The sequence below is a fragment of the Dermacentor albipictus genome, chromosome 2 (genome assembly GCF_038994185.2).
Source record: "Dermacentor albipictus isolate Rhodes 1998 colony chromosome 2, USDA_Dalb.pri_finalv2, whole genome shotgun sequence".
In the NCBI taxonomy this organism is placed as follows: domain Eukaryota; kingdom Metazoa; phylum Arthropoda; class Arachnida; order Ixodida; family Ixodidae; genus Dermacentor; species Dermacentor albipictus.
The window spans coordinates 62,601,407-62,626,687 of record NC_091822.1 but is presented as its reverse complement, the minus strand read 5'-3'; the positions used below and the strand labels follow the sequence as shown (position 1 = coordinate 62,626,687).

General features: G+C 49.4%; 2 protein-coding genes across 3 annotated transcripts in view; one reads left to right on the top strand and one right to left on the bottom strand.

Moving 5' to 3' along the window:
* The window catches only part of LOC135908983 (phosphate-regulating neutral endopeptidase PHEX-like), a 49,154-nt gene that overhangs the window by 4,115 nt on the left and 19,758 nt on the right, over positions 1–25,281 (bottom strand). The window lies entirely within an intron of this gene.
* On the top strand, positions 669–7,441 carry LOC135909039 (membrane metallo-endopeptidase-like 1). Of its 2 annotated transcripts, none has more exons than XM_065440894.1 (3): positions 669–1,711; positions 4,262–5,988; positions 6,611–7,441. In XM_065440894.1, the coding sequence occupies exons 1-3, from the start codon at positions 857–859 to the stop codon at positions 6,633–6,635; spliced, it is 2,607 nt and encodes an 868-aa protein (XP_065296966.1). In that variant the 5' UTR covers positions 669–856; the 3' UTR covers positions 6,636–7,441. The 2 variants fall into 2 exon arrangements, with proteins under 2 accessions (XP_065296966.1, XP_070388992.1); XM_070532891.1 differs by having other exon boundaries at positions 6,596–7,441.

The window sequence follows — 25,281 nt, the reverse complement described above, 5'->3', positions numbered from 1 at the left end:
TGAAAGCTACGTATTTATGCAGAAATCGAAATGCAAATCGTTGGATATTGTGAACGACGTGGTGTGACATCTTCAGCAACAAAAGTGGAGGAACTTTAGTAAAATACTAGCCTGTGACGGCTCTTTGGGATGGGATGTATTTCTTCATTCAGCGGCGGACAGCTTGTGTTTACCAGAGAACTGTGCCGAGACTGTACGTAGTCGTTGTGTACGTTTCACATAAAACATAAAGGCATGTTATGCACCTGCATATCTTCTGGCACACTATTCACGTGTATTTTAGATCATGCAAACATCGATGCTGTTATAATAAAGCTCTTTATTTGCAGCAAGTTGATGTGATCCGTGTCGTTTTTTCACTCGGCCTATGAAGCAGTGCCAACCTTCAAGGGTAAATGTGGAAGAAGCTAATTCTGAGTCATCAATAAGAATATAATATATATATATATACCCAAAGCAAGCGAGCAGTGCAACAGCGCTAGCAGCAGCAGACGACGCCGGCGTCAGTCGTCTGTCGTACGGTACTCCTCACATGCGTCATTCGACTTTCGACACACATTTCAATTTCCCAACTATAAGTTATTCAGATTTCGCATGTCGTTTCTAAATTGATATTATAAGTGAATAACATTGAAAACATCATATAGTATTAGTAAGTGGTCATTTTTCTGGTATCAGTGGAATTGCCATTAGAATCCAGGCGGTGCTAGCGTGACCTGCGAAAACCAGCCCCATTGGTCCTATCTGAATGTCACGGGCTTGTTGCGAGCTATAGCAGAAGAAGAAGAAGGGCAACGGCATTTCTGATTGCATATCCTGGGCCCTGCGATTTGCGACCACAGCAAGAATCTGAGCGATGCTTCCGAGCTCTCAGCATCAAGCCGATAAGAGCAAGAGGCGTCGTCGCCCTCGAAGTAACTCCGCAAGCTCTAGAGGACGCGAATTTTCTCGGAGCTCCAATTCCTCTGGCGAGCTTGAAGGGACGCGCCAGCGTCCGAGCGTTCCCACTCAAAAGGCTACCGCGGACGCCCAGTTCGATTCAGCTCAAGCAAGAGGCGCGACCGCCGCCACCGGATCAGTCGCCGAAATTCCTATGAACGAACCTCCTAAAAGTAAGCGAAGTCTGTCGTTTTACGATGGCGTCCAAGCCACTACACCCGACATCACCAGACCTCAGGAACAACAGACCGCTAGCACCGAACATGGCATGCGCAAACGGGGCATCGCTTCTACGACTGAATCAACTTTTTCGGTCGAACCAGGAGCCACCGACGGGCGTCCAAAACAAGCTCGAGCAGTCGCCGAAGGCGATGTCCAGCCTCCTGCAGGAGAACGCCACACCTCGCAGCCGACACCGGCACTAGAGTCTGCTGCTGGCTATCTGTCGATCACAGAACATGTGACATCTTCCACATCGAACAAGGAAGCAGTCGAGGCAACCCTGACGGCCGAAGTCCGCAGTTCAAAGCTACCGCCTGGTAGGGTTAAGGCGAGGACACGCTCCGGCTCTACCGTCACTCTGGCGGTGCCCATCGACGCGGCCTCGCGAAGCGGACACTCGGGAAAATCGTCGCCTCAAGACTCGGGGTCCCAGCGCGAGCCATCGTTCTCGTCCTTCATTCAAGGTCTGAAGACGTTGAGCGCAGAACGCATTGCAGAGCAGCGGGCCAGGCGACCAGGAAGCAAGTCTACGATCAGGGACTCGGAACACGTGAGTGAGCTGTTTCTTTTCCGCGTCCACGCCGTACGGCACAGGGTCAGCTGTCAGTGTGCGACCTCTGGCAATCGAAAAGGTGCAAGATCTAGTCTTAGCAATGTGCGACGTATCATGGGAGTCACTAAGTTGCGAATACAGCGATGTATTTTTCAAAGCGAAGCTTTTTTCTGCCCCTTCTCACGACTTTTCGGGCGCTGCTGCTGTGATCTTGCCGCGCGTGCCGCTGGGTTTCTTGCAACGCTACCAGATGGCACTAGCCTCCGCGCATGCCAACGGAACCTAGATGCAAGCTCTGTTTTATGGTGGTGACAGCCTTTGTAAACGTACTTACCGCCACCAGCTAGATTAGGGGGTTACGCTTTCCGACAACTTATAAGATGTGGGAAGCAAAATGACGAAAAAGAAGCCAACAGACGACGTTGTCTGCAACATTTGGGGACGCGAATTAATTAACTTTTACAGCGAAGCTGTCAAGGGCTACTTTCCCCACTACCATGTCCCCGCGTAGAAAAAAAAAAGCCCCACAATAAGGCAATGCCGGGCCGACCCGCGGCGGAGGGGACGCAGACGTTAAGAATCAACGAAGTATGTCGGTATTGCTACAGCTCCCTACATTACCCGAGGCCTTGTCTCGCCATCACGTTCATTTTTTTTTCTCTTTTGAAAGCTAACCTTTCTTTACCTCTTCTCGCGATTTTCCGGGCGTTCCTGTGATGGTCTTGCCGTGTGTGCCACTAGGTTTCTTGCAATACTACCAGATGGCACTAGCCTCTGCGAATCCCGAATGGCACCGCTGCGGTAGCGTTCAACAGTTTGTGCGTATGGCACGTGCTGTGCCTGCTTTCCTGTGCGACAGAAATGCAGGCGCTGAGCAGTGGAGGTCGCGTGCTGTGCTATGATAGTGTAAACATTACAATAGCCCATAACCTGAAGAGAGCCATCGGAGCTGGCGTCTTCAGCGTCTCGACAGCATGCTCGTCAGGAATGCAGAAGGAGCAGGTAAACATGCGCCAGCAAAATGGCTGCAAAGCATGCACTCAGCGTCGAGGACACCCAGGCCCGAAGGAATGGTCGTGCGTATCAGGAGCGTCTTCGCTACGCAGCGAAACGTGGTGCAGACGCAGAATCTATGTATACAATGCATACATGCAATTGTATTATTTTAACTACGCGCAGCTCTATAATACCATTTAACAATTCTGCCACGACGCGATGTGCCGCGTGAAGCATTGATAATGATCAGGCCTCTCATGCACGTGTTTGCGTATTAAGCAAACACGTCTCCCTTTGTATTTTGTGGAAAACGCAGACAAACAGCAGCGCCGAACGCAGGGTGACGTACGACATCAACTCCCCACTCCGGTATTGGTCTAAACACTGAAGAACTTACGCACTCGCCGCCAACATCACCGCTAATTATCGTTAATCAAAGCAATGCCGTGTAATGCCCTCGGGCCCTGAGGGTAATGAAATAAATAAATAAATAAATAAATAAATAAATAAATAAATAAATAAATCAGTAAGCCGCATACAAAGCCTTGCTTATACCGATTAGCACAGTCCACGGGATCCGTCGATGTTTATTCTTTGAGGCACCTATGTACCGAAGGACCACTGAAAATGTTTTCGAGCACTGAAATCGCTAGACAGCCTAATTTTATTCGGACTTCGCTCCACACTGTGGAACTTCAGCGGTCGGTGTCATAATTGCGAGGACTAGTATACCGACTGCTCCTTTCAGTTGGAGGGCAGCGGGGCTCGCAGTAACAAAATGTGTTTTTTTTCTCAATCCGGTGCCTCATAAATACCTCCGATCGAGGATGGTTGTGTGAAAAGCACCAGAGCGCGTGCGACGCACTACCTGGCAGTGCACGAAGTTGGGAGTGCATAATCAAGCATGTCGTGCATGTGGTGCATGTCGTGCACCTCAATCTTGACCCCAGTCTCCATTATGCCACCGCGAACAGCACAGCTACTGCTGGTTGGCTGACGCGACAGTTGAGTCGAGCAAACAATGGCTGCAAGCATACGACAAGGAGAGGCTCAGCGCTATGGCTGCGTTCGCTGGCTCGTTCCAGAAATCGCTGTCAAGATACCGCTGCCGCATGCAAGCACTGTAATTCTGGCCTATACATCCTTGCACGACAAGCCTCTTCACCATAGCGGCACGCAATTCTGTCACAGGGGAGACGAATAGCGAGCTAAAAATACCAAGTAGTGTCAACGCATAAGCCCGGTTTTCATGGGTAACCTCGCCAGCGTATTTTATAATATAACACATGCTATGGTTCCTTAGTAAAAGCACGCAAATCTACATAATGAAAACTGAGAACGCCCTCTGGCCTGCGTCATTATCAATGTTTCTCGGATTTCCTTCATGCCCTAACGGCCGGTGTAGGAATATTCACGTAAAGAAAGCAAACAATAAATTGAAAAGCGCATGTGCCTTCTTTCTGGTAACATACACGCGCCCTCAGTTTTTCTCAGCACGTAATTTTGGTATCAGAATTGAGTGAGATATTTCTTCCGTGCTTGATTTTACAGGGGCAGCGCGGTTCAAGGATAGTGGTCAGAGTAGCAGGGATCACCATCACAAAGCAGCAAATCCTCCTCATGGCCATCTTAATTTTCATAGTGACAACCGTGACAACCGCCGTCGTCATCCTGTACAGACGAGAGCAAGAAACTGCTCCGACAAAGCCGTACTGCAAGACCAAAGATTGCCTCGATCACGCCTGGCGCCTTTCCGATAAACTAAATAGCAGCCTCGATCCCTGCCAAAACTTCGGGGCTTACGTCTGTTCCGCTTGGTCCCCACCAAAGGGGTACCTTGAGCACTCTAACTCAGCCATGGATGACGTACGGAAATCTTGGTTCCCACTGTTCGGAAATATTCTTAGAGAAGGCGCCAAAACAATTCGGGTTGGCCACAAGCCGCTAGTCATGTACGCCACATGCATGGGCGACAGTAAACAGTACGGCTCGAACGTGGATATCTTCTGGAAGTTCCTAAAGGAGTGTAAACTGTCGTGGCCGGAAGAGCCAGAGCTAAGTGAGACCAGTGCCCTCGATGTATTGATAACGCTCGCGTTCAAGTGGCAGGTTTCACTCTTCTTTCAATTGAGACTACTGCGCTTGGGACCCGCACCAAATTGGCGTTTGACTTTAAATCCAGGCCCACTTGTACCGCTAATGTACCAGCATCATCTCACGATCAAAAATACTGGCGGATACGCCAAGTACTGGGCTGCGTTCTTCTACATCCTCAAGGGAAGGTATGACAAGGACGCGACGATAAACCAGACGCTCATAGAGACAACCATGCTGTTGGAAGGGGACGTCTTTAGAAGACTCCTATTCGCCATGCGTCCACTTGGAGTCCAACAACTACTGGTGCCAATCGCCAAGATTAGATTCTACACTCCGCATCTGGACTCGAAGCAGTGGCTACGGGCATTGAAGCAGTTGGAGCTTCAGCCTGAGATGGAATCCAACGACCAGGTTCTCATAGCCGACAAAAACTTCTTCCAGACCATGGCGGCCGTGATGGCCTCGTACACGGACACCCAGCTGCTGTCCCTGATTGCGTGGTCTTGCGTGCAGCTCCTGGCACCGGCAGTGGATTTGCAGCTGCTGAAGTACCGGTACGACCAAGGCATCATACTTTACCGGCCATACTTCTGCGAACGTTTTGTCGAGACCGCCTACCGACTCCTGGTGGTTGCTCTGACCTCTGTGTCGCGTTTCTCAAGACAGGAACGCACCGTCATCTCTGCAAACTTCGACCACCTGGTTGCAATCGCCAGCGCTTTGGTCAACGCCACAGACTGGCTGGATGCTGAGAACCGACAACTTGCCTCTATGAAGCTGGCTTCGACGCGCCTGCAGCTGTGGCCCCCGGAGCATTTCCTGAAGAACGAGGCACTCGACCGCATGTACGCGGCTTTTCCCAGCGCCGAATTGCCGTTTGCAGAATATTGGATGCAATCAAGTCGGTCTGCCGCTGATACGTACCGTGCGAGTGCCGATATTGACGTCTTGAGCTACGCGGTCAACTACGAACTGCCGTACCTCTTATACGATGCTGCAAATGCCGCAGTGAAGGTAGCTGTGGGTGCCATTGCTCCGCCCCTGTACTACCCTGACGGGACCAAAGCTATGTTCTACGGAGGACTCGGCTTCTCCATGGCGCTGAATCTCGTCGCATCCATGGACAAACAGGGACTGCGGTGGTATCCAAACGGCACTTTCGGCGACTCCTTTTTGTCCCAGTAAGCTTTTTTAGCATAGTTTCGCGAATGTGATGATTTTCACTTTTACATGACAGGTTATTCCAGAACAACGCAGATAGACTACTTTCCTAATATGATAAACATAATCAACACATTATTTTTGCTACTTCGCCAAGTTACAGCTTATGGAGATGCGCCATCGTTGGCCATAACACGGTTGTTTGAACTAAGCTAGCCTTTGTAGGTAATTGTGCGAAGAAATTGTGCCTGTAATAATAGACGGATGTTCGCGTATTCTGATAATAGAACTGGAAGAGCTAGTTTGTGAACTGATATATGACTGAAGAACCTTGATATCGCGATATGCTCTCAAGTACGCCCGACTGCATTTTGCAATAGCTGGGAAATGTTTACAGAGTGAAGCCACCCAAGCACTATACGAAATTCACATTGTAGAAGTTATCTGAAAGCGCATAACTGCGTCCACAATATTCAAAAGTGGATGTTTTTTACCAGAATTTTTTTCCGCTAAACGGATGCGAAAGTGCTTACTTAAGAATCACAACTGCAATCTAAAATGTCCTGTCTCACATAGTGCGCTATTAACGCCGCACCTCCGTTTTGTTTTAACCATCAAAGATTACAGTACTCTTCTTTACAGCGCCGCTTCTCGAGCCTTCGAATAGCGGGACGGCTGCCTGGCGACTGCAGAGGAGGCTCCCGTCGTCGACTCCCCCACCTATCAGACCCGACCCGGCTCCAGGACCAGCGTCTTTCCTGAGATTCCCGCGCTCGAAGTGGCCTACGCAGCGTACAGGCGTTCCATCAGCGAAAGCGACGACTACAGTCCGCAGGGTATTTCCCGGAATCTCTCGGGCGATCAGGTGTTCTTCATGACGTTGTGCTACATGACGTGCAGCCTTCCCGGAGGCGTGGGTCCGCACATGGTGGACTGCAACAAGGCTGTGAGCAATTCGGAGGCATTTGCGCAGGCTTTTCAATGCCCGTACGGATCAAAAATGAATCCCAAGAAGAAGTGCACATTCTTCACCCGATAAGTGGGGGCTGGAAAGTACCCAAATCACGCGCGATGTTTACCACGCCACAAGTGTGAACGTACACAATTTGTTTATCAGTGTCAGACAATATACCTCTCGCCTGGACCTTGCAATGCCTTGAAATCTGCTCGCCGTCTTTTGCAAAGCGACGGCGCTCTTTCCATGAGGGGTTCAGCAGTGCATCTGGCACTTCGTCTACGTGCCTTGTTCTGGCGTACGACGCACTCTAAAATACTGACGCGTTCTGTTTGGACGTTTCATGGCGGGCGCGCAATACAAGACGCCTCTTTTGTACGTTTTTGGCGCTTTTTGTTTTTGCTTTCTTCATATTACCCGTTCTTCAGCTCTCTGACTTCTTTTGTATTTAGAAATTTTACATTTAGTTATCAACAATGTGCCCATCTGCCTGTCTCAGACGTCGAAAAACATTGACGTCATCTACCGCGTTTGCGGGCTGTTTGCACTTTTGTTTAATTTTTGTTTGCGAATCCGTATTCATGAACGTGTTTTCGAAGACAATAAAAAAAATAGTGGGGTTTTACGTGCGAAAACTTTCTGATTATAGGGCACGCCGTAGTGGAGGACTCCTGAAATTTCAACCACATGGGGTTCTTTAACCTGCATATAAATCTAAGCACACGGTTCTTTTCGCATTTCGCCGCCATCCAAATGAAGCCGCCGTGGCCGGGATTCGATCCCGCGACCTCGTGCTCAGCAGCCCAACACCATAGCCACTGAGCAACCTCAGCGGGTTCAATGTCCAATGTATTTCTGGGCTGTGCTTAAAAGGAATTTTTTTTATTTCATCAAGATTTTCTTTGTAATTCCCGGTTGCCTAGCGTGTGTTTTCTATGCCCGTCTGCCCTGCACCATTGAATATTCTACAGTTGGCTGAAGGGCACCTGGTGCACACTTACGAAAGGCTTGAAACAAGCTAATATTTGACAGGTTTGAACTGCTTCCCGAGCCAAATTATTCGTATCATTTCTCCAGTAACTGCCACACACAGAGTTCAGTGAATAAAACCTTGTTTTTGTCGAATTCTCTTGCAGCTCGATTGCGGCTCTCGCAGCGCTCGTTAGCGGTGCTCGATGCGAATGAAAGCAAACTTCACAGAAAGCGTAGCGTTCTGTTGCCGTGCGAACTTATCCAATGCATTAAACGTTCGATTGTTAGCACGTTGCACATTGATGTAGAGTTCGCGCCCGAGTGATGAATAAATTTCAATGCTGCGGGTTATTTCTTACATTCATGCCAGTTACTGCCCGTGTTGATGGTCGGCAAACTGGAAAGTTAGTGATGCCACGTGAAAAGGACGCCATTTACCGCATGTTATCATATTTATTAACGCGATGAGGTGTGTTAGCGTACTTTAGTCGTTTAGCCTATCTATCTATCTATCTATCTATCTATCTATCTATCTATCTATCTATCTATCTATCTATCTATCTATCTATCTATCTATCTATCTATCTATCTATCTATCTATCTATCTATCTATCTATCCTCTTTCGTTGACCCAGTGCCCTATGTTGCCTACCTGCTTGAACCGCTAGGTAAATGCTGGTGGTTAATGCCATCGTGGTCGCTCCATCGTCTTAGTTCAAGCTTAGTGGGCTTACTCTTCTCATACCGTCGTCGTCACACCTCACACGCCGAGTTATCGCGTTTAACATTGAAGTGAATTTCATGCCCGAGTGAAGACCAAATTTCAAAGCTCAAGATATTTCGATTAGGAATAAAACCAATTGAAAAGCACAACGTTTGGAGCACCTTAATATATTTATTATTGCGATTAGCTTTCTTTGCTTACTTCAGTCGTATTGAGCCTATCTATATATCTATCTATCTCCGTCGTGATTGGTCTATCGTCGTCATTCCACATTCGTGATCAGACTCTTGTCACAACTTCTATGTCTAAGTATGTGCTCGTGGTTGTGATGTCGTCGCGGTCGTTACATTGCGGTCAGTCCTGCTTTGTCCGCCGGCCCCTGTCATGCCGTCGTTTTCACGCCATCGTCGTCATACAGTCGGCGTGCATTCGCTGTAACAGCGCCGCCGTGATGCCGTGAAGGTCGTTCCATTGTCGTCATTGCAGTTTAGTCATCTAACTCTCATCATGCAGGCGTCATGATGTCGTCGTCACGTGGTCGCTTTGCCATCGTAATCGCTTCAGTAAAGTCCTCCCATTGTCATCATGCCGTACTCGTCATAACGCGTCCATCGTTGCAGTGACGTCGATCTTTCTTTGTCATTCTATTGTAGTCATACTTTCGTGAATCAATCGCGATTACGCCGCCATTGCCACGTAGTCATTTTCAGACAGTCACTCAGGCATCTCTCGTAAGGCAGTCGCTATCCCACATCCGTTATCAAATCGTCCTCACGTCATCATCATGGCGTCTACGTCGTCATACAGGTTTCATACAGTTTGTTGTGGCGCCGTTAATACCGTAGGCCCGTCGTCATCTCATTGTGTTCACACATTTCTCACGTCATCGTCGTCAGTGCGCCGTTGTTTAACAGTCGTTATCGTTTCACCACGGTAATTCTAACTTTGACATCCCAGTTTGGTCAAGTCGTCGTTATTAGCCATCGTCGTCACATAGTCATTGTTATGCAGCCTTTTACCATCATTATCGCTTCAGTAACTTCATTTTACAATGGTCCTACCGTAGTTGTCAAATCGCCTTCGTCGATCCATTGACGTCATTTTTTCCTTGTCATTCTGCAACAATCATGTTTTGCCCCGAAGAAAGTATACGGGGTGTGCTTTTTGTTTTTGTGGCTATTGGCTCTCTATCGAAGCGAAGGAACCGGGCCGAGAGCTGCGTCGAAGACGGGGAAACACGAAGACGAGCGGCACTGGCGACTGGAGCCTTTGCGTGCGACTGAACGCGATGTCACCTCGGGCATGTGCTCTCGGCCTGCCGAAGCAGTCCTAACTGACAGTCACTATGAGTGCGCGACGTCCAGGGAATTCTTATGCCCGCAGCAAACGTGAGGGATCAGGAAACTGGTGGGGACGAGCGTGTGTACGTGAGGCGATCGGTTCACGCTCGATTCTGTCCTTCAGTCATGTTAGTTCTGATTGATTTAGTTTTTATTGATTTGTTCACTGCGTCTATTCGAGACAATGTCTGGGCGCTTAAACTCTGGCGCCTATTACCTCACGTCGGCTCGTCTGATTGTTCTGAGTAGTCGATTAACGATTGGCCTGTTTCTCCCAGCGGTCCGCGTGTCCTTTGGATGCTGCACAATGCAATTTAAGGAGAAGGTCCTAGTCTTTTCAGGGTGATAAAGGAGACGCCAGCCATCGGTGCCACCTCACCATGGGAAACCATGCCAGTCAAGCAAGCCGCCGACGACGGTAGGACTTCATTTTGTATGTAAATAAAAATTAAAGAAAAAGTTAAAAAGACGCCATGGAGCTTTCGGTTATTCGATGGTGTTTTGCAAAGGAGGGCGAAAGGCGTTCCGGAAGGTTGTAGGAAACTCGTTGTCCCGGAGTGTTTGAAGTCCGAGATTTTAAAGCAGTGTCATTTCGACACTACGGCGGGCAACCACGACGTCAAGCGCACATGGGGGATAGTTCGCCGCCGTTGTCTTTGGCCAAAGATGTTCTCGCATGATAAAAAGCGCTTGCTCTCCTGCTCTGACTGCCACAATGGAGAGCTTGCAACTGGAAAGCTAGCCAGTGTCGCACGGATTCCTGATTAATAAGAATATAGCTGGTAACAAACAGGAATTCTATAGCATTAACGAGAGGGTGGCAGGTCTTCTTGTGAAACTTAATAAGAGGTACAAAATGAAGATTGTACACGTCTACGCCCCTACATCCAGTCATGATGACCAGGAAGTCGAAAGCTTCTATGAAGACGTGGAATCGGCGATGGGTAGAGTGAAAACCAAATACACTATACTAATGGGCGACTTTAATGCCAAGGTAGGCAAGAAGCAGGCTGCAGACAAGGCAGTGGGGGAATATGGCATAGGCGCTAGGAATAGCAGGGGAGAGTTATTAGCAGAGTTTGCGGAACAGAATAATATGAGGATAATGGATACCTTCTTCCGCAAGCGGGATAGCCGAAAGTGGACGTGGAGGAGCCCGGACGGCGAGACTAGAAATGAAATAGACTTCATACTCTGCGCTAACCCTGGCATCATACAAGATGCGGACGTGCTCGGCAGAGTGCGCTGCAGTGACTACAGGATGGTAAGAACTCGAATTAGCCTAGACCTGAGGAGGGAACGGAAGAAACTAGTACATAAGAAGCCGATTAATGAGTTAGCGGTAAGAGGGAAAATAGAAGAATTCCAGATCAAGCTACAGAACAGGTATTCAGCTTTAACTCAGGAAGAGGACCTTAGTGTTGAAACAATGAACGACAATGTTGTGGGCATCATTAAGGAGTGCGCAATAGAAGTCGGTGGTAACTCCATTAGGCAGGATACCAGCAAACTATCGCAGGAGACGAAAGATCTGATCAAGAAACGCCAATGTATGAAAGCCTCTAACCCTACAGCTAGAATAGAACTAGCAGAACTTTCGAAGTTAATCAACAGGCGGAAGACAGCTGACATAAGGAAGTATAATATGGATAGAATTGAACATGCTCTCAGAAACGGAGGAAGCCTAAAAACAGTGAAGAAGAAACTAGGAATCGGCAAGAATCAGATGCATGCGTTAAGAGACAAAGCCGGCAATATCATTACTAATATGGATGAGATAGTTCAAGTGGCTGAGGAGTTCTATAGAGATTTATACAGTACCAGTGGCACTCAAGACGATAATGGAAGGGAAAATAGTCTAGAGGAATTCGAAATCCCAAAGGTAACGCCGGAAGAAGTAAAGAAAGCCTTGGGAGATATGCAAAAGGGGAAGGCAGCTGGGGAGGATCAGGTAACAGCAGATTTGTTGAAGGATGGTGAACAGATTGTTCTAGAGAAACTGGCCACCCTGTATACGCAATGCCTCATGACCTCGAGCGTACTGGAATCTTGGAAGAACGCTAACATAATCCTAATTCATAAGAAAGGTGACGCCAAAGACTTGAAAAATTATAGACCGATCAGCTTACTGTCCGTTGCCTACAAACTCTTTACTAAGGTAATCGCAAATAGAATCAGGAACACCTTAGACTTCTGTCAACCAAAGGACCAGGCAGGATTCCGTAAAGGCTACTCAACAATAGATCATATTCACACTATCAATCAGGTGATAGAGAAATCTGCGGAATATAACCAACCCTTATATACAGCTTTCATTGATTACGAGAAAGCGTTTGATTCTGTCGAAACCTCAGCAGTCATGGAGGCATTACGGAATCAGGGTGTAGACGAGCCGTATGTAAAAATACTGAAAGATATCTATAGTGGCTCCACAGCCACCGTAGTCCTCCATAAAGCAAGCAACAAAATCCCAATAAAGAAAGACGTCAGGCAGGGAGATACGATCTCTCCAATGCTATTCACAGCATATTTACAGGAGGTATTCAAAGACCTGGATTGGGAAGAATTGGGGATAAAAGTTAATGGAGAGTACCTTAGTAACTTGCGATTCGCTGATGATATTGCCTTGCTTAGTAACTCAGGGGACCAATTGCAATGCATGCTCACTGACCTGGAGAGGCAACGCAGAAGAGTGGGTCTGAAAATTAATCTGCAGAAAACTAAAGTAATGTTTAACAGTCTCGGAAGAGAACAGCAATTTACAATAGGCAGCGAGGCACTCGAAGTCGTAAGGGAATAGACCTACTTGGGGCAGGTAGTGACGGCGGATCCGGATCACGAGACGGAAATAATCAGGAGAATAAGAATGGGCTGGGGTGCGTTTGGCAGGCATTCTCAGATCATAAACAGCAGGTTACCATTATCCCTCAAGTGAAAACTATATAATAGCTGTGTCTTACCAGTACTCACATACGGGGCCGAAACCTGGAGGCTTACGAAAAGGGTACTACTCAAATTGAGGACGACGCAACGAGCTATGGAAAGAAGAATGATAGGCGTAACGTTAAGGGATAAGAAAAGAGCAGATTGGGTCAGGGAACAAACGCGAGTTAATGAAATCTTAGTTGAAATCAAGAAAAAGAAATGGGCATGGGCAGGACATGTAATGAGGAGGGAAGATAACCGATGGTCATTAAGGGTTACGGACTGGATCCCAAGGTAAGGGAAGCGTAGCAGGGGGCGGCAGAAAGTTAGGTGGGCGGATGAGATGAAGAAGTTTGCAGGGACGGCGTGGCCAGAATTAGTACATGACCGGGGTTGTTGGAGAAATATGGGAGAGGCCTTGGCCCTGCAGTGGGCGTAACCAGGCTGATGATGATGATGATGATGAGATTGAGCCCATACTTCATGTAAATAAAGGCCTAGGCACGCAGCAAGGAATCAAAGACGTCAGGAAAGTAACCCACCGACTCCAACCAGTTAAGATCCCAATCTAGTGGACCAAACCGAAAAAAATGTGACGCTTTCACGCACGACGAGTCTGTTCACGTATATAAAAAAAAGAAAAAAAGAGCGCGATACTCGTCGTGATTTGCGGAAGTGCAGTTCGCGTGCTGACGGGAGGCTTGCCACGTGTGATCAAGTCTGTGAGTTTGAGACGCGTGATTCAATGCGCCAAGCTGAAAGCTAAACGAGACCAAAGCTTGCTTCCACTGCAGAAGATTTTGGAAGAAGTACTTTCTCAGTAGCATCGCTGCTTACGACAGAGACACTGATCTGTATTAAAGCGCAAGTGAATTAAGTTTACTGTTTAATTTCCATGTGGTTCGTGATTGCTCCGAATCTTTCTCTTCCTGATTTGCTTAAACATGCTTTTTACTATTATATTTTAATTTCATTTAACATTTTTTCTTTACCCCTATTTTATTTTTCTTACATGAAACCCTCTCATACCCATGTTTATGAGTGCGCTCCTGTTCGAACATTCGAAGTCGTTTGTAACCACGAGTGGGACCCTTCCTCATGGGGAGAGGTGGGGAGGAGGTTCGCAAAGAAAGCATGCTGTGGCTCTCTCTTTCGTTTTTGAGACTGTTGGGTCTTGGATGCGGATGAGCCGGGCAAAGAGGGCTGTCCGAGAAGTGGAAATAAAAAAACGAGCGCCCGGGCTCACTGCAGTCATTGCGTGGCAATGACGCCGACAGCACCTCGGGCATGTAGTCTCGCCCGGCCGACACAGTGTTAACTGACAGTCACTTTGTGTGCGCACCGTAGAAGCAATCCTTCCGCTTGCAGCAGACGTTGACCAGATGCAGAAACGGATGCGAACGAGTGTGCGCACGTCTCGCGGTCGGCTCATGCTGGGCTCTGCCCATCAGTCACGATTAATTTTTATAGGCTTGGATTCATGGATAGGCTTGGGCGTTCCAACGGTCCGCTTGCCTTGGACACTGCAAAAACCGATTTCAGCAGAGGTCTCAGCATGTACGGGTTGAGCAAGGAGACAGCGGACCGCGACGCCACATTACCACGGGAGACCAGGCCGGTAAGGCAGGCCGCCGAGGACCGGCATGACATTGTTTGTCTGCAATATGCATACACTATAACATTAAATTATTACCGAGTTAATAATCCTAGTTTTTCGAATACCACTTTGCGTCGTCGTCATGCCTACCGATCTGCACTTGCCTCTGCCGGAGCTCGCTCCCTTTCGTCGCGGTCTGCCGGCTGAGCTGATGCGTCCGAATGTCAGCAGCTGCCTCACTTCGCTACACTGCCGTCAGTCAATCATGATTATGCCGCCGTTGTCATGACATCTTTTTCATTGCGTCATCGTCGGACAGATGCTCCTGCATCTGTTGCCATAGCGTCGTCCTGACGCTGTCGTCGTTCTACAAGCTTCGTGATTTTAAGAATCGACAGCTCACTGTTGTCATGCCATGGTCTTTATACCGCTTTTGTCGTTCCGCCGACGTCAGTACTTCATCGTCATTCATCATCTTCACGGTGACAGCGTGATAGACTCGTCGTCATGCCACCATGCTAACGGCCGACCTAGGCGCGCGAGCGCATTCTGGGATATGTCGAGTATAGCAGAGAACCAACGAAACTCTGAGCATGACCTTGACACATATTAAATAAAAGTGACCAGACGAATACTTTATCGCTACTTTGCTCGAATACTAGTCGCATAAGCGTCGACAGTAATCGTAAGATGAGCCCTGTCGTAGATTTTTGTCATTCTTTGTACCCTTCTTCATTACTACGTGGTAAGGAAGGGAGCATGAAAAGGTCAATTATAGAGGGTAAGTTCAGATTGAGCAGAGAGGCAGGTTTACCAGTGGTTCTTAAAAATAGTCGAGTAATATGTTTCTTGCAGCGGTTCCTCTCTAACTTTGTTCATTGCTCGAAACTAGTTGAACGCCGACCTGTAGGTATCCTATTTATAAACTTCTGCTCGGGCTCTGTAAAAGCAGTGTGCATTTCTAGGCGAGGCCGAAAACGTGGTCTCATTTTCCAATGTAGCACCTCAACGAGCGATCTGTAGGAGTATAACGTTAACTAGTAGCACTACTGCTTTCTTTGGAAAACACTGCGACAGTCTCTCGTATCCGTCTGGCCTGCCCTTGCACGTAAGCACGCTTTGCCGCTCGTCTTGCACACACACACACACACACACACACATACATATATTTACATATATATGCATATATATATATATATATATATATATATATATATATATATATATATATATATATATATATATATATATGTGTGTGTGTGTGTGTGTGTGTGTGTGTTGCATAAAATACCCAAAGTTACACTTTAGACAAACGAGACCTCGGCACATTCTTTGTCATTGTTTGCAGGAATTCAGATTTTCTTGAAGTGCGTTTAGTTGATTGGTTAGGTTTAAGTATGCGAAATGTTAAATATTCTTTGTCAGACATCAGTTTCGTTTGAGAAAAACAGCGTGCTCTCAGAAACAATGAATGAGGTTGGTTCCATCTCCTGATCGTTTACGTCAGCCTGTATCTCAGCTCTAAATAAAGCCGAGTATAAAATTTTATACCTATGCAACTTCTAGTCACATGTACTCTTCCTGTTTATGTACTGTGTAACAGGGGCGTAGCCAGGGGGGGGGGGTGCTTATGGGGCTTCAGCCCCCCTCCGCCACCCCCCCCAAAATGTTTTCGTGCTGTCCATGCACCACCCACCAAAGCAATCCCTGGTGCCGGAAATCATTGTGAATTTTGTCTAGAATGTCTTTTTCACGCTCGAAAAGACATTTCACCGCGAACATTGTGAACTCGGGCTGGATTTCGCGGCAACGCCCATGCATCGAGAGTCACATAATGCAAAGATCTCCATCCGAGCACAAAGATTCAAGGGCGTTTTGATAGCGAACGGGCTCGCCGCGGCATCTCGCGGAGGCCGCTGAATCTACAGAGCGCATGGATGTCAATTCCGAAATGTAATGGTGTAAAGTTTTCATAAACTGTTGATGTAAAAGGTGCATTGACATTTCCAAAGTTGTTCTTTAGATTTCCAATTGCGGAACTTTGTGGGTTTAATGGTCCCATAAATATTGGACCCCAAAGGTGCATTGATTTTTCTAAAGTCTTACAGCGGACCATACAATGAGACAAGCCAAATCAACACCCTATCAGACAAGTTGACAAAACCAGCAGCGAGGTCCGATTAGATGAAACGTTGTGGTGGTTAATTTGTGCCGTCAACATTATTTTTCGCCTACGCCAAAGCATCCATGTCAAGACTATAAAGCCGGCCAAGGTAACTACGTTCTTATCTATTTTACTACTTTGACTTTTATTCGTGAGGACGCACTGAGCCTCCTCATTTTTTTTTGTGCTCGCTACTGGAATTTTTCGTGTGTATGCTGCCGCTGCAGCTGGCACATGTCTCATCTTCTTGCGAATATTTCCTACAGTATGTTTTTATCCATAGGCGAACATCTCGAGCCTCCAACAGCAAGGCACTGCCGTTGTGTTGTACAGATTTTTGTTTCTCATTTCTTGAGAAAGAAGATGACTACGCTCGAGCCATTGCTGCCGGTGCTAGTTTTCCGTAGTTTTTGGGCTTTTTGACCCGTTCAACCCTACTGGGTTGATCGACGCCGGAAGTGAAGAGGACCACGAGGACCCCAAATTCAAGCCGGTGGGTCCAATATTCTGGATTTTGTCCCGAGCAAGCAATCCCATCTACGACCGACCCTCAGCGACATGCCCGACAAGATTTTCGGCCGAATCGCAAGAAAACATGGAGGAAGACCTCCAAGACACCACCGAGGCGGCTCCCGAGCAGCAGCTAGTCCGCGGTGGACACGCGGCGGCAGGCAGCCACCAAGCCCTAGGAAGCAGCACCCCATCAACATAAAGCTCACAAGTAAGCAACAATGGCGGAACCGACACAGATTGGGAAATCGCCAAGTCAAAAAGGCAGAAAAGATGCCAACGCACCGATAACAAGCAGCTAGTTTTGGCGGGAACGTCGGGGAATGAAAATTCCCCAGGCGCGGCGAAGCTCACAGATGGTGCGTCAACTGCGCCAGAGAAGAAGAGAGAGAGAGGAGGAGCGCCGAGGAGGAGACTGCCGCCGCTCCCCAGAGACGACCTGAAGATAGTCCTTCGGCCGAGGCGACTAGCTGTTAAACGCCTGCAGACGCACCAGGTGGCGCGAGCGGTGGTTGCTGCCACCGAGCAAGGATGTAAGGCGGGAGACCTCATCATCTGACTGCGCAACGGATCCAATATCATCAGCAGCAGCACCGAAAATGAAGAGGCGGCCCACATGATTAGGCGCATCACGCACCTGAGCTTCGGGGGCAAGAACTACGCCGTCAACGCCCACGTGTCGACTCCGGAAGGCACGTTGCGCGGGGTCATCCACAGCGTGGACCAGGGGACCTCGCCGGAAGAACTCAAGACCAACCCCAGAGTCCGCACGCAAGGCGTGAAGGTCCTTGCAGCCAGAATGCTTCGGAGATCCAGTACAGCCGTCATCACCTTCGACGGACCCATCCTCCCGAAGCAGGTGCTGTACTACGGTGGGGAGATGTGGTGCTACCCGTATCGGCCAACGAGGCAGGTGTGCTACGCTTGCGGCCAACAGGGGCACCGAATGGACGTCTGCTTGAACCCGGAAACCAGGACCTGCAGGCAGTGCGGCTGCCGAAACCCGGAGGAGGTGCACCAGTGCACGCCCAAGTGCCTGCTATGCGGCGGCGACCACGCGGTGGGTACGAGAGACTGTAAACAGCGCCTCAAGTCAGCGAGCGAGCTGCGATGGGGCACCCAGCAGCAGCTACGGCGCAGCAGAAGCCGAAGCCGAGGAAGAAGACCACGATGGTTCCGGGACGAGAGCCAGGGCCCGGGCCGGAGCGGAACGCGGAGCCGCAGCCGCGGCAGGAGCCGAAGCCGAAGCCGAAGCCGAGGGTCCGTCCGGGACGAGTCATACCCACCCCTGGGCAACACCGACAAGAAGCAGCTGTAGCAGAAACAGCAGCAAAAGAAGAGCGGCGAAGGAGTTAAGGTGAGCTGGGGAGACGGCCGTCCCAAATCGCTTTTTGCACCTCACTCGAACAACACACAAACAACACAAGACAGACAACTAATTGAAGAAATCAAAAGTCTCAGGCGCGAACTCGAGCAAGGTCGCGAGGAATCGAGACAATGAAAAAAACAGCTAAACGACTTAATCAGGGAAAAACAAGAAATGAGGGCAGGTTATACATCGTCTAGCACACCTTCTCCGCCACCCCAGACCATGGAGCTGGCACAACAAAAGAACGAAAAGGGGAACCCCATTGACGACCTCAGAAGTCTCATAATGAATCTACAGAGCCAGATGCAAAGTCAAATGCAACAGATGCAGAGTTTCCGAAATTACGTAAAGAATCAGAATACGCAAAGAACCACCAACGACGCCAGAGACAGACTATACAACGAACGTAGGTTCGGCGCAGAAACCCCCAACGCAACCAACAATAATCAGACATGGCAGAACGGAAACAACACTTATAAATCTGGCAATGGAACTGCAGGGGGTACAAGCGCAAGCAGGGCCTCCTACAGCAATTCATATACACCAGAGGAACCCCACCAGATGTAATCATGTTGCAAGAAACAAACAGCACCCCAACGCTCAGGGGCTACACATGTCAAGAGAGCGGCAGCACCGCGACCCTCATAAGCAAAGAAATAGTAGGCATAGCACACAAAGAGATAGAGGATACCCAAATAGAGCACGTAATCACGGAGATAATTCCCAAAAAGAAAAGAAAAGCCAAGAGCACCTACATCGTAAATCTATATAGCCCACCCAGACAAACAAAGGGGAACCTTATTAGGCTATTTGCGGAGGCGAAAAAGTTAGCGGGGCAGAATACTCTAATCATTTCGGGCGACTTTAACGCCAAGAGTCCGAGATGGGGCTATACTAACGAGGACAAAAAGGGGCGCGGCATCTGCACGGCGACAGAGAACGTAGGGTGCGAGCTGCTAACCGACGAGAACCAACCGACCAGGCACGGGAATAGCGTCAGTCCAGACACGAGACCCGATCTAACCTTTATCAGGGGCGCCAAACAAGCGGAATGGGAAAACCTGCTCGAGAACCTTGGGAGCGACCATCAGATAATAAGGATCAGCACGGTGGCGGACAACGTCCGGAGGAAGATTGGCACGGCTCGGCTGACGGACTGGGACGCCTTTAGAACGCACTGCAAGCAGATCGAGGGCGGCATCGTTTCGGCGGAAGAGTGGAGCCAACAACTCAGGCGAATCCAAGACCTATACACGAAGGAAGTAGACAGGAGGGAACAGACGCCGGAGGTGGACAAGCGGCTCCTCAGGCTATGGGAGGCGAGACGCGGGCTCACGAAGAGGTGGAAGAGACAGAAACTCAACAGAAAGCTAAAAAAGAAAATTGCGGACATCACCAAAAAAACGGAGGAGTACGCGACGCAGCTGGCCAGACAGGGGTGGCAGCAATTTAGCAATTCGCTAAACGGCACCCTCAGTACGGCCAGAACGTGGCAGATCCTCAAGGCCCTCATGGACCCGAGCAAAAACTAATCCGAAGGCAGCAAGTCGATACAGAGGCTAGTCCACCAGTACGAAGGCACGGACAAACAACTCCTTGAGGAAGTCCGGGTCAAATGCTACGGCAAAGAGCAGGTCGAGAGCTACAAGAAAGAATACCGAGGCGAAGAAAACCCTACCACGGGCCGACCCATCATGAGAGAAGAGGTCGTCGACGCGATAAGATCGGTCACCAAGAACACGGCGGCGGGGGCGGACAAAATCCGGAACTCGCTAATCAGAAATGTCGGCGACGAGGCCATCGACCAACTGACGGCCTACCTCAACAAGCTCCGGCAAGAAGGAAGAGTTCCGTCGGAGTGGAAACACGCCGTCGTCGTAAAGATTCAGAAGCCAGGGAAGAAACTCCAAATAGAAAATCTCAGGCCGATATCCCTAACGTCGTGCCTGGGCAAGCTGTACGAGAAAGTGATCACGAAGAGAATCCAGCCGCACTTGGAAAACGAGCGATGGTACCTGGACAGCATGTACGGTTTCAGAGCAAACCTCTCAACGCAAGACGTGCTGCTCCAACTCGAGGAGGAAGTGCTCGAGACGATGCCGGAAACGGGCGAAAGCGTCGTCATGGCCCTCGACATAAAGGGGGCCTTCGACAACGTGAGCCACGCAGCCATCATGGAGGGCATCAACAACACCAACTGCGGGAAGAGAGTGCACGATTACGTCAGGGACTTCCTGAGCAACAGAACGGTGACGGTGGGGCTGGGCGAGCTGAGAAGCAACGTCTTCCCCACGCCGTGCAAGGGCACACCCCAAGGATCCGTAATCGCCCGTCCTCTTCAACGTGGCAATGATTGGCCTGGCAAGAAAACTTAAGGAGATCCGAGGGATCCAGCACGCGATATACGCCGACGACGTCACAATCTGGGTCACCCAAGGATCCCTCGGAGAGAAGCAAGAAAAACTGCAGGAAGCGGCGACCTGCGTGGAAACCTACGCCAGAGAAAGGGGACTGCGATGCTCCACGGAGAAGTCGGAGCTCCTCAGGGTCGGCAAGCACACAACGCAAGCGACACTGGAGCTGACCCTCGAGGGACACAACATCCCGGAGAACAACATGATTAGGATCCTGGGCATGTGGCTACAAGGCAGCCGGAAGTGCAGCCACACCATTAGTCTGCTGAGCAAGGCGGCGGAACAGGTGGACCGTATGATCAATAGGGTATCCCAAAAGAGATACGGAATGAAAGAAGACACTCTCAAGCTAGTCAAAAGCCTAATTGTCAGCCGAGTCACGTACTCCCTGCCGTACCACGTGACGACCAAGGCAGAAAGAGAGCAAGCAGACACCATCCTCAGGAAGGCGTACAAGACGGCTCTGCGTCTACCGAGAAACACGTCGAACGAGAAGTTGCTCCAGCTGGGCATCAGCAACACCTTCAGCGAGCTCGCCGAGGCTCTGCTGGGTACGCAAACCGCGAGACTCAGAGGCAACCCTACGGGACGTGCGCTCCTGAGGAGGTTGGGTCGGGATACGAGCGGACTGACAGACAGATACGCGGACGTACCGGACCACCTTAGGAAAACCATTAATGTGGGACCACTGCCAAAAAAATATGGATCCCAACACACACGAAAAACAGGCGAAAAGCTAGGGCCGAATATGTTGAGAGAACGCTAGCCCAGCTAGACAATACAGTATACACGGACGCCGCCGTATATCCACGCGGAAGAGAACGCGTGGCGGCGACGGTAGTGGTTAATAGGGAAGGAAACCCGATCACGTATGCCACGGCAAAGGTCGCTGGCACAGCGGAGGCTGAGGAGATTGCCGTAGCGCTGGCGGCAGCGGAAGGTTATAGAACAGGCCGATTTCTCTTTCTCAACATACTGACGGACTCAAAAGAGGTGTGCAGGAACTACACGAGAGGCAGAATCAGCAAAACTGCCCTCAGAATACTCAGCGGAGCCACCTCCGCCGAGAAGGAAAAGCTCCGGCACAAGCTAATCTGGATCCCGGGTCACGTAGGCATAGTGGAGAACGAAAGGGCAGACAGTCTAGCTCGAGGCGAAGCGTTCCGAGCTGGGTGGTCGAATGCCCCGGACACCCACCTACAGGCTTGCGAGGGGGGATACGCAGAGACCCTGAACTTACATAGAGGAACTAGAATTAGATATCCGCAACCACACAAAGACCTCTCAAAGGAGGAAGCGACCAGCTGGCACAGACTACAGACAAACTCCTTCCCCAACTTACACGTGCTCAATAAGATGTTTTCGACGCAATACAGGGCCACCTGCCCTTGGTGCGGTGCCAAACCTACACTCTACCACATCACCTGGGAGTGCGAACGCAACAAAGCATGCCACAAATACGAACACCCGAGTGCGGAGCAATGGGAGAGTCGGCTCACCAGCAGCGAGCTCACGGCCCAAAGGGCCCTAGTGCAGCACGCGAGCGATGCAGCGCGACTCAGTGGAGCCTTGGAATAGGGGCCCACCCTTGCTGAAGAGAAGTCTCAAGTCGCCAGCGCCAAGAAGATGACGACGGAGACCTCGTAAGCGCGAAACTCTTGAAAGACTCAAAAGTTTTCACTCACTCACTCACTTCTCATTTCTTATTCCCATTTTAAATCTCCATTGTCTTACTACATCGAAGCTGTGTACATCTACGTTCCAAGGAAATTTTCATGTCGTAAGCAAAAAACTCCTCATCCGTTGGCCGATCCCAAAGATAGTGTAGTACCTGCCCGACCCGTGGCGGCGATGCAATTCGCCATTAAGGGGCCCACATACACAGCTGCGCTGGTCATAGCGTAGAAGGGCACTGAGTTTTTTGTTTCCATAGTGATAATAGTGCTATCTGCCAGCAGTGATGAAGCATAAAATTATTTGTGGCTGATTCCTTTGTAACGGGCAGGCCGCTTTAAAGCGCCCTAGCCGGATAAAATATATACATGGCGATAAAAAAGGGGGAAATATAAGAGGGGAGGAGTACCGATCCCTCTTCCTTTGTGAACACAGCCCGACCTGGTGCACAAACATTGACGTTTAGACATTGAATTTGATCTGTTCCCCTCACAGTTGGCCATTCTGTGCCGTTGCCAAGTCATACGCCACCACTGTGCCAGTCTGGCCTTCGTTACGCGAATTGCGTTAGACACCATCGCGGCCAGTTCCCGCACCCCGTTCTCGCTCCTAAATCCAAGTGCTGGCGGAAGTGCGGTGCCGTCGGTGTGTCGTGGAGACAAAGTGGCACAGTGGAGGGCTAGGTGTTCCATGTAATCCTCCTCGAGGCCACATGTCCGACATATGGAGTCAGCGGAAGGGCCGAAATGGGGCCGGTACGACGGTGGGAGATCAGATAAGGTGTCTGAACGTGGCTGCCGTGCCGACGATTTTTTCTGTCGTGGGTTACGTGTCTCTCGGCATAGGGCGGGCATCATTTGGGGGGTCAAATACCATTTGCGTTGAATGGGGAGAGGTGAGGAGAGAAGTTAAATGTAATATCACCAAAGGACTGAAACAGGGTGACCAGTATTCCCGCCGCTGTTCATGGTGTTCATGATATTGATGGAAAGGGAGCTAGAAGGAAGTGATATCGGGTTTAATATCTCACAAAAGCAGGCGGGCACCATAGTAGAGCAGCAGCATCCATGTTTGTTTCATACGGGCGACATAGTGTTGCTTGCTAACAAACAACGTGATATTCAATGTGTGGCTGAAATCTCTGGAGATGAATGTGAAAATTTAGGATTAACATTTAGCGTAGAAAGTCAGGTTTTATGGTATTATATGACAACCGTTAACAGACAAGTGTCTGGGGATGGACGTATGCGCCGGCGCCATTGCGCGTGCATTCACATGCTCTGTCGTTCCTACTGGTTCCTATGCGCCTCCCCTTTTCCACTCGCGACGGCTGTCCGTATAGCGCCCCACTCCAACGCCACCTAGACAAGAGAAGGCCTGAGCGCTCGGTGTGGGTCGTCACGGAGAAGAGGCCGGCGGCGTGCACAGGGATACGGGTTGAATGCAGGGATCACGCCCTTATGGGCTACGTTAACCAGAGCACAGTTACTGTTTCTTTAGGCATAGTTGAGCAGATAGTCCCTAGAGAACAGAGGGCGTTCCAAGATTATTTTATTTATGCAAAACTATTTACGCCCTGTATTATTAGAAAGCCCGTGCATAAAAAATGAAATGATTCAACCTTAGGATTGAGAACGAATTTCGGGTAAATGATGAGAGGGAGCATGGCTTATGTTGAAAAGTCACAGTGCTGCCCTCTTCTTCAGAGTAGCTTCTTTGCCTTAATTTATCGTCGTCGTCAAAGAGTTTGCCGTTCATGTGGCCACAAAAGTTCTTGAACAAAATGTTAGCACTGGACCATACCACATATCTCATGACAACTTCACTGGTGTGCCCTTCTCCGCATTCGGGACACGAGCTTTTGTTCCCGTCTAGATTAGGCTCTAAACGAATAATTTCGCTTTCGAGGCATTATTACATACAGTGGCGCTCTCTACATATTTACAACACCTCAAATGAGTCTAGGAATGGGAATACAAAACTTTCGCGCAAGTATTTACCAAGAAACGGCTGCCTCATTTCACTGAATTCCAGCGTTTCTCTCCTTTGCCTTAGCACTGGCACCCAATATAATGTCGTTGATCTTGTGGAAACATGAACGCATATTTTTCGGCCCCAACTTCCGATTGCTCCAACAATTGGGCACGCAACAGTTATTAGGCATATCCTGGCAGGAACGCAAACCACATTCCACGGCAATGAATACTTGCCGGACACACAACCGCAATCGCAGCGCAAGCGCAGAGAATACATGCACGGCTAACGTCTAGAAAAAAAAAAGTGCGCTCCGAAGCATGTCGCAGCATGCGAGGACTTTCCTAACGCGAAACTATGCAATGAGCATCAACGTTCCCTGAACTAATCGAATTGTTATCGCAGTCGTCGCCCACTCGATCTTCCGCGTCTCATTTTCAACACAGCTGCACCGCTCGCAGCTTCGTAGCACGCTGCATGGAACTTCAATGTGGGCCTCTTTCGCCTCACGTAGCTCAAGGGGAGAGGGTACAGTGAGAAGACCTTAAGTTCTCTAGAGGGCACTGCCCACTCGCGACCGTATGCGGTAGGGGGCGCTTACGTCGTGGCGCAGCCGCACGAGATATTTACAGGCACTTTCGAATATATGTGGCTATGCAGCGATAAACGGAGGCCTCAAGTTTAGCTCAGAGAAA

Bases quoted from the DNA above. Each gene is read 5' to 3' on its own strand.
- LOC135909039 (XM_070532891.1), top strand. From the start codon at position 857: ATGCTTCCGAGCTCTCAGCATCAAGCCGATAAGAGCAAGAGGCGTCGT. The intron at 1,712-4,261 runs GTGAGTGAGCTG...TTGATTTTACAG, and splicing joins CGATCAGGGACTCGGAACAC to GGGCAGCGCGGTTCAAGGAT. The intron at 5,989-6,595 runs GTAAGCTTTTTT...CAAAGATTACAG, and splicing joins GGCGACTCCTTTTTGTCCCA to TACTCTTCTTTACAGCGCCG.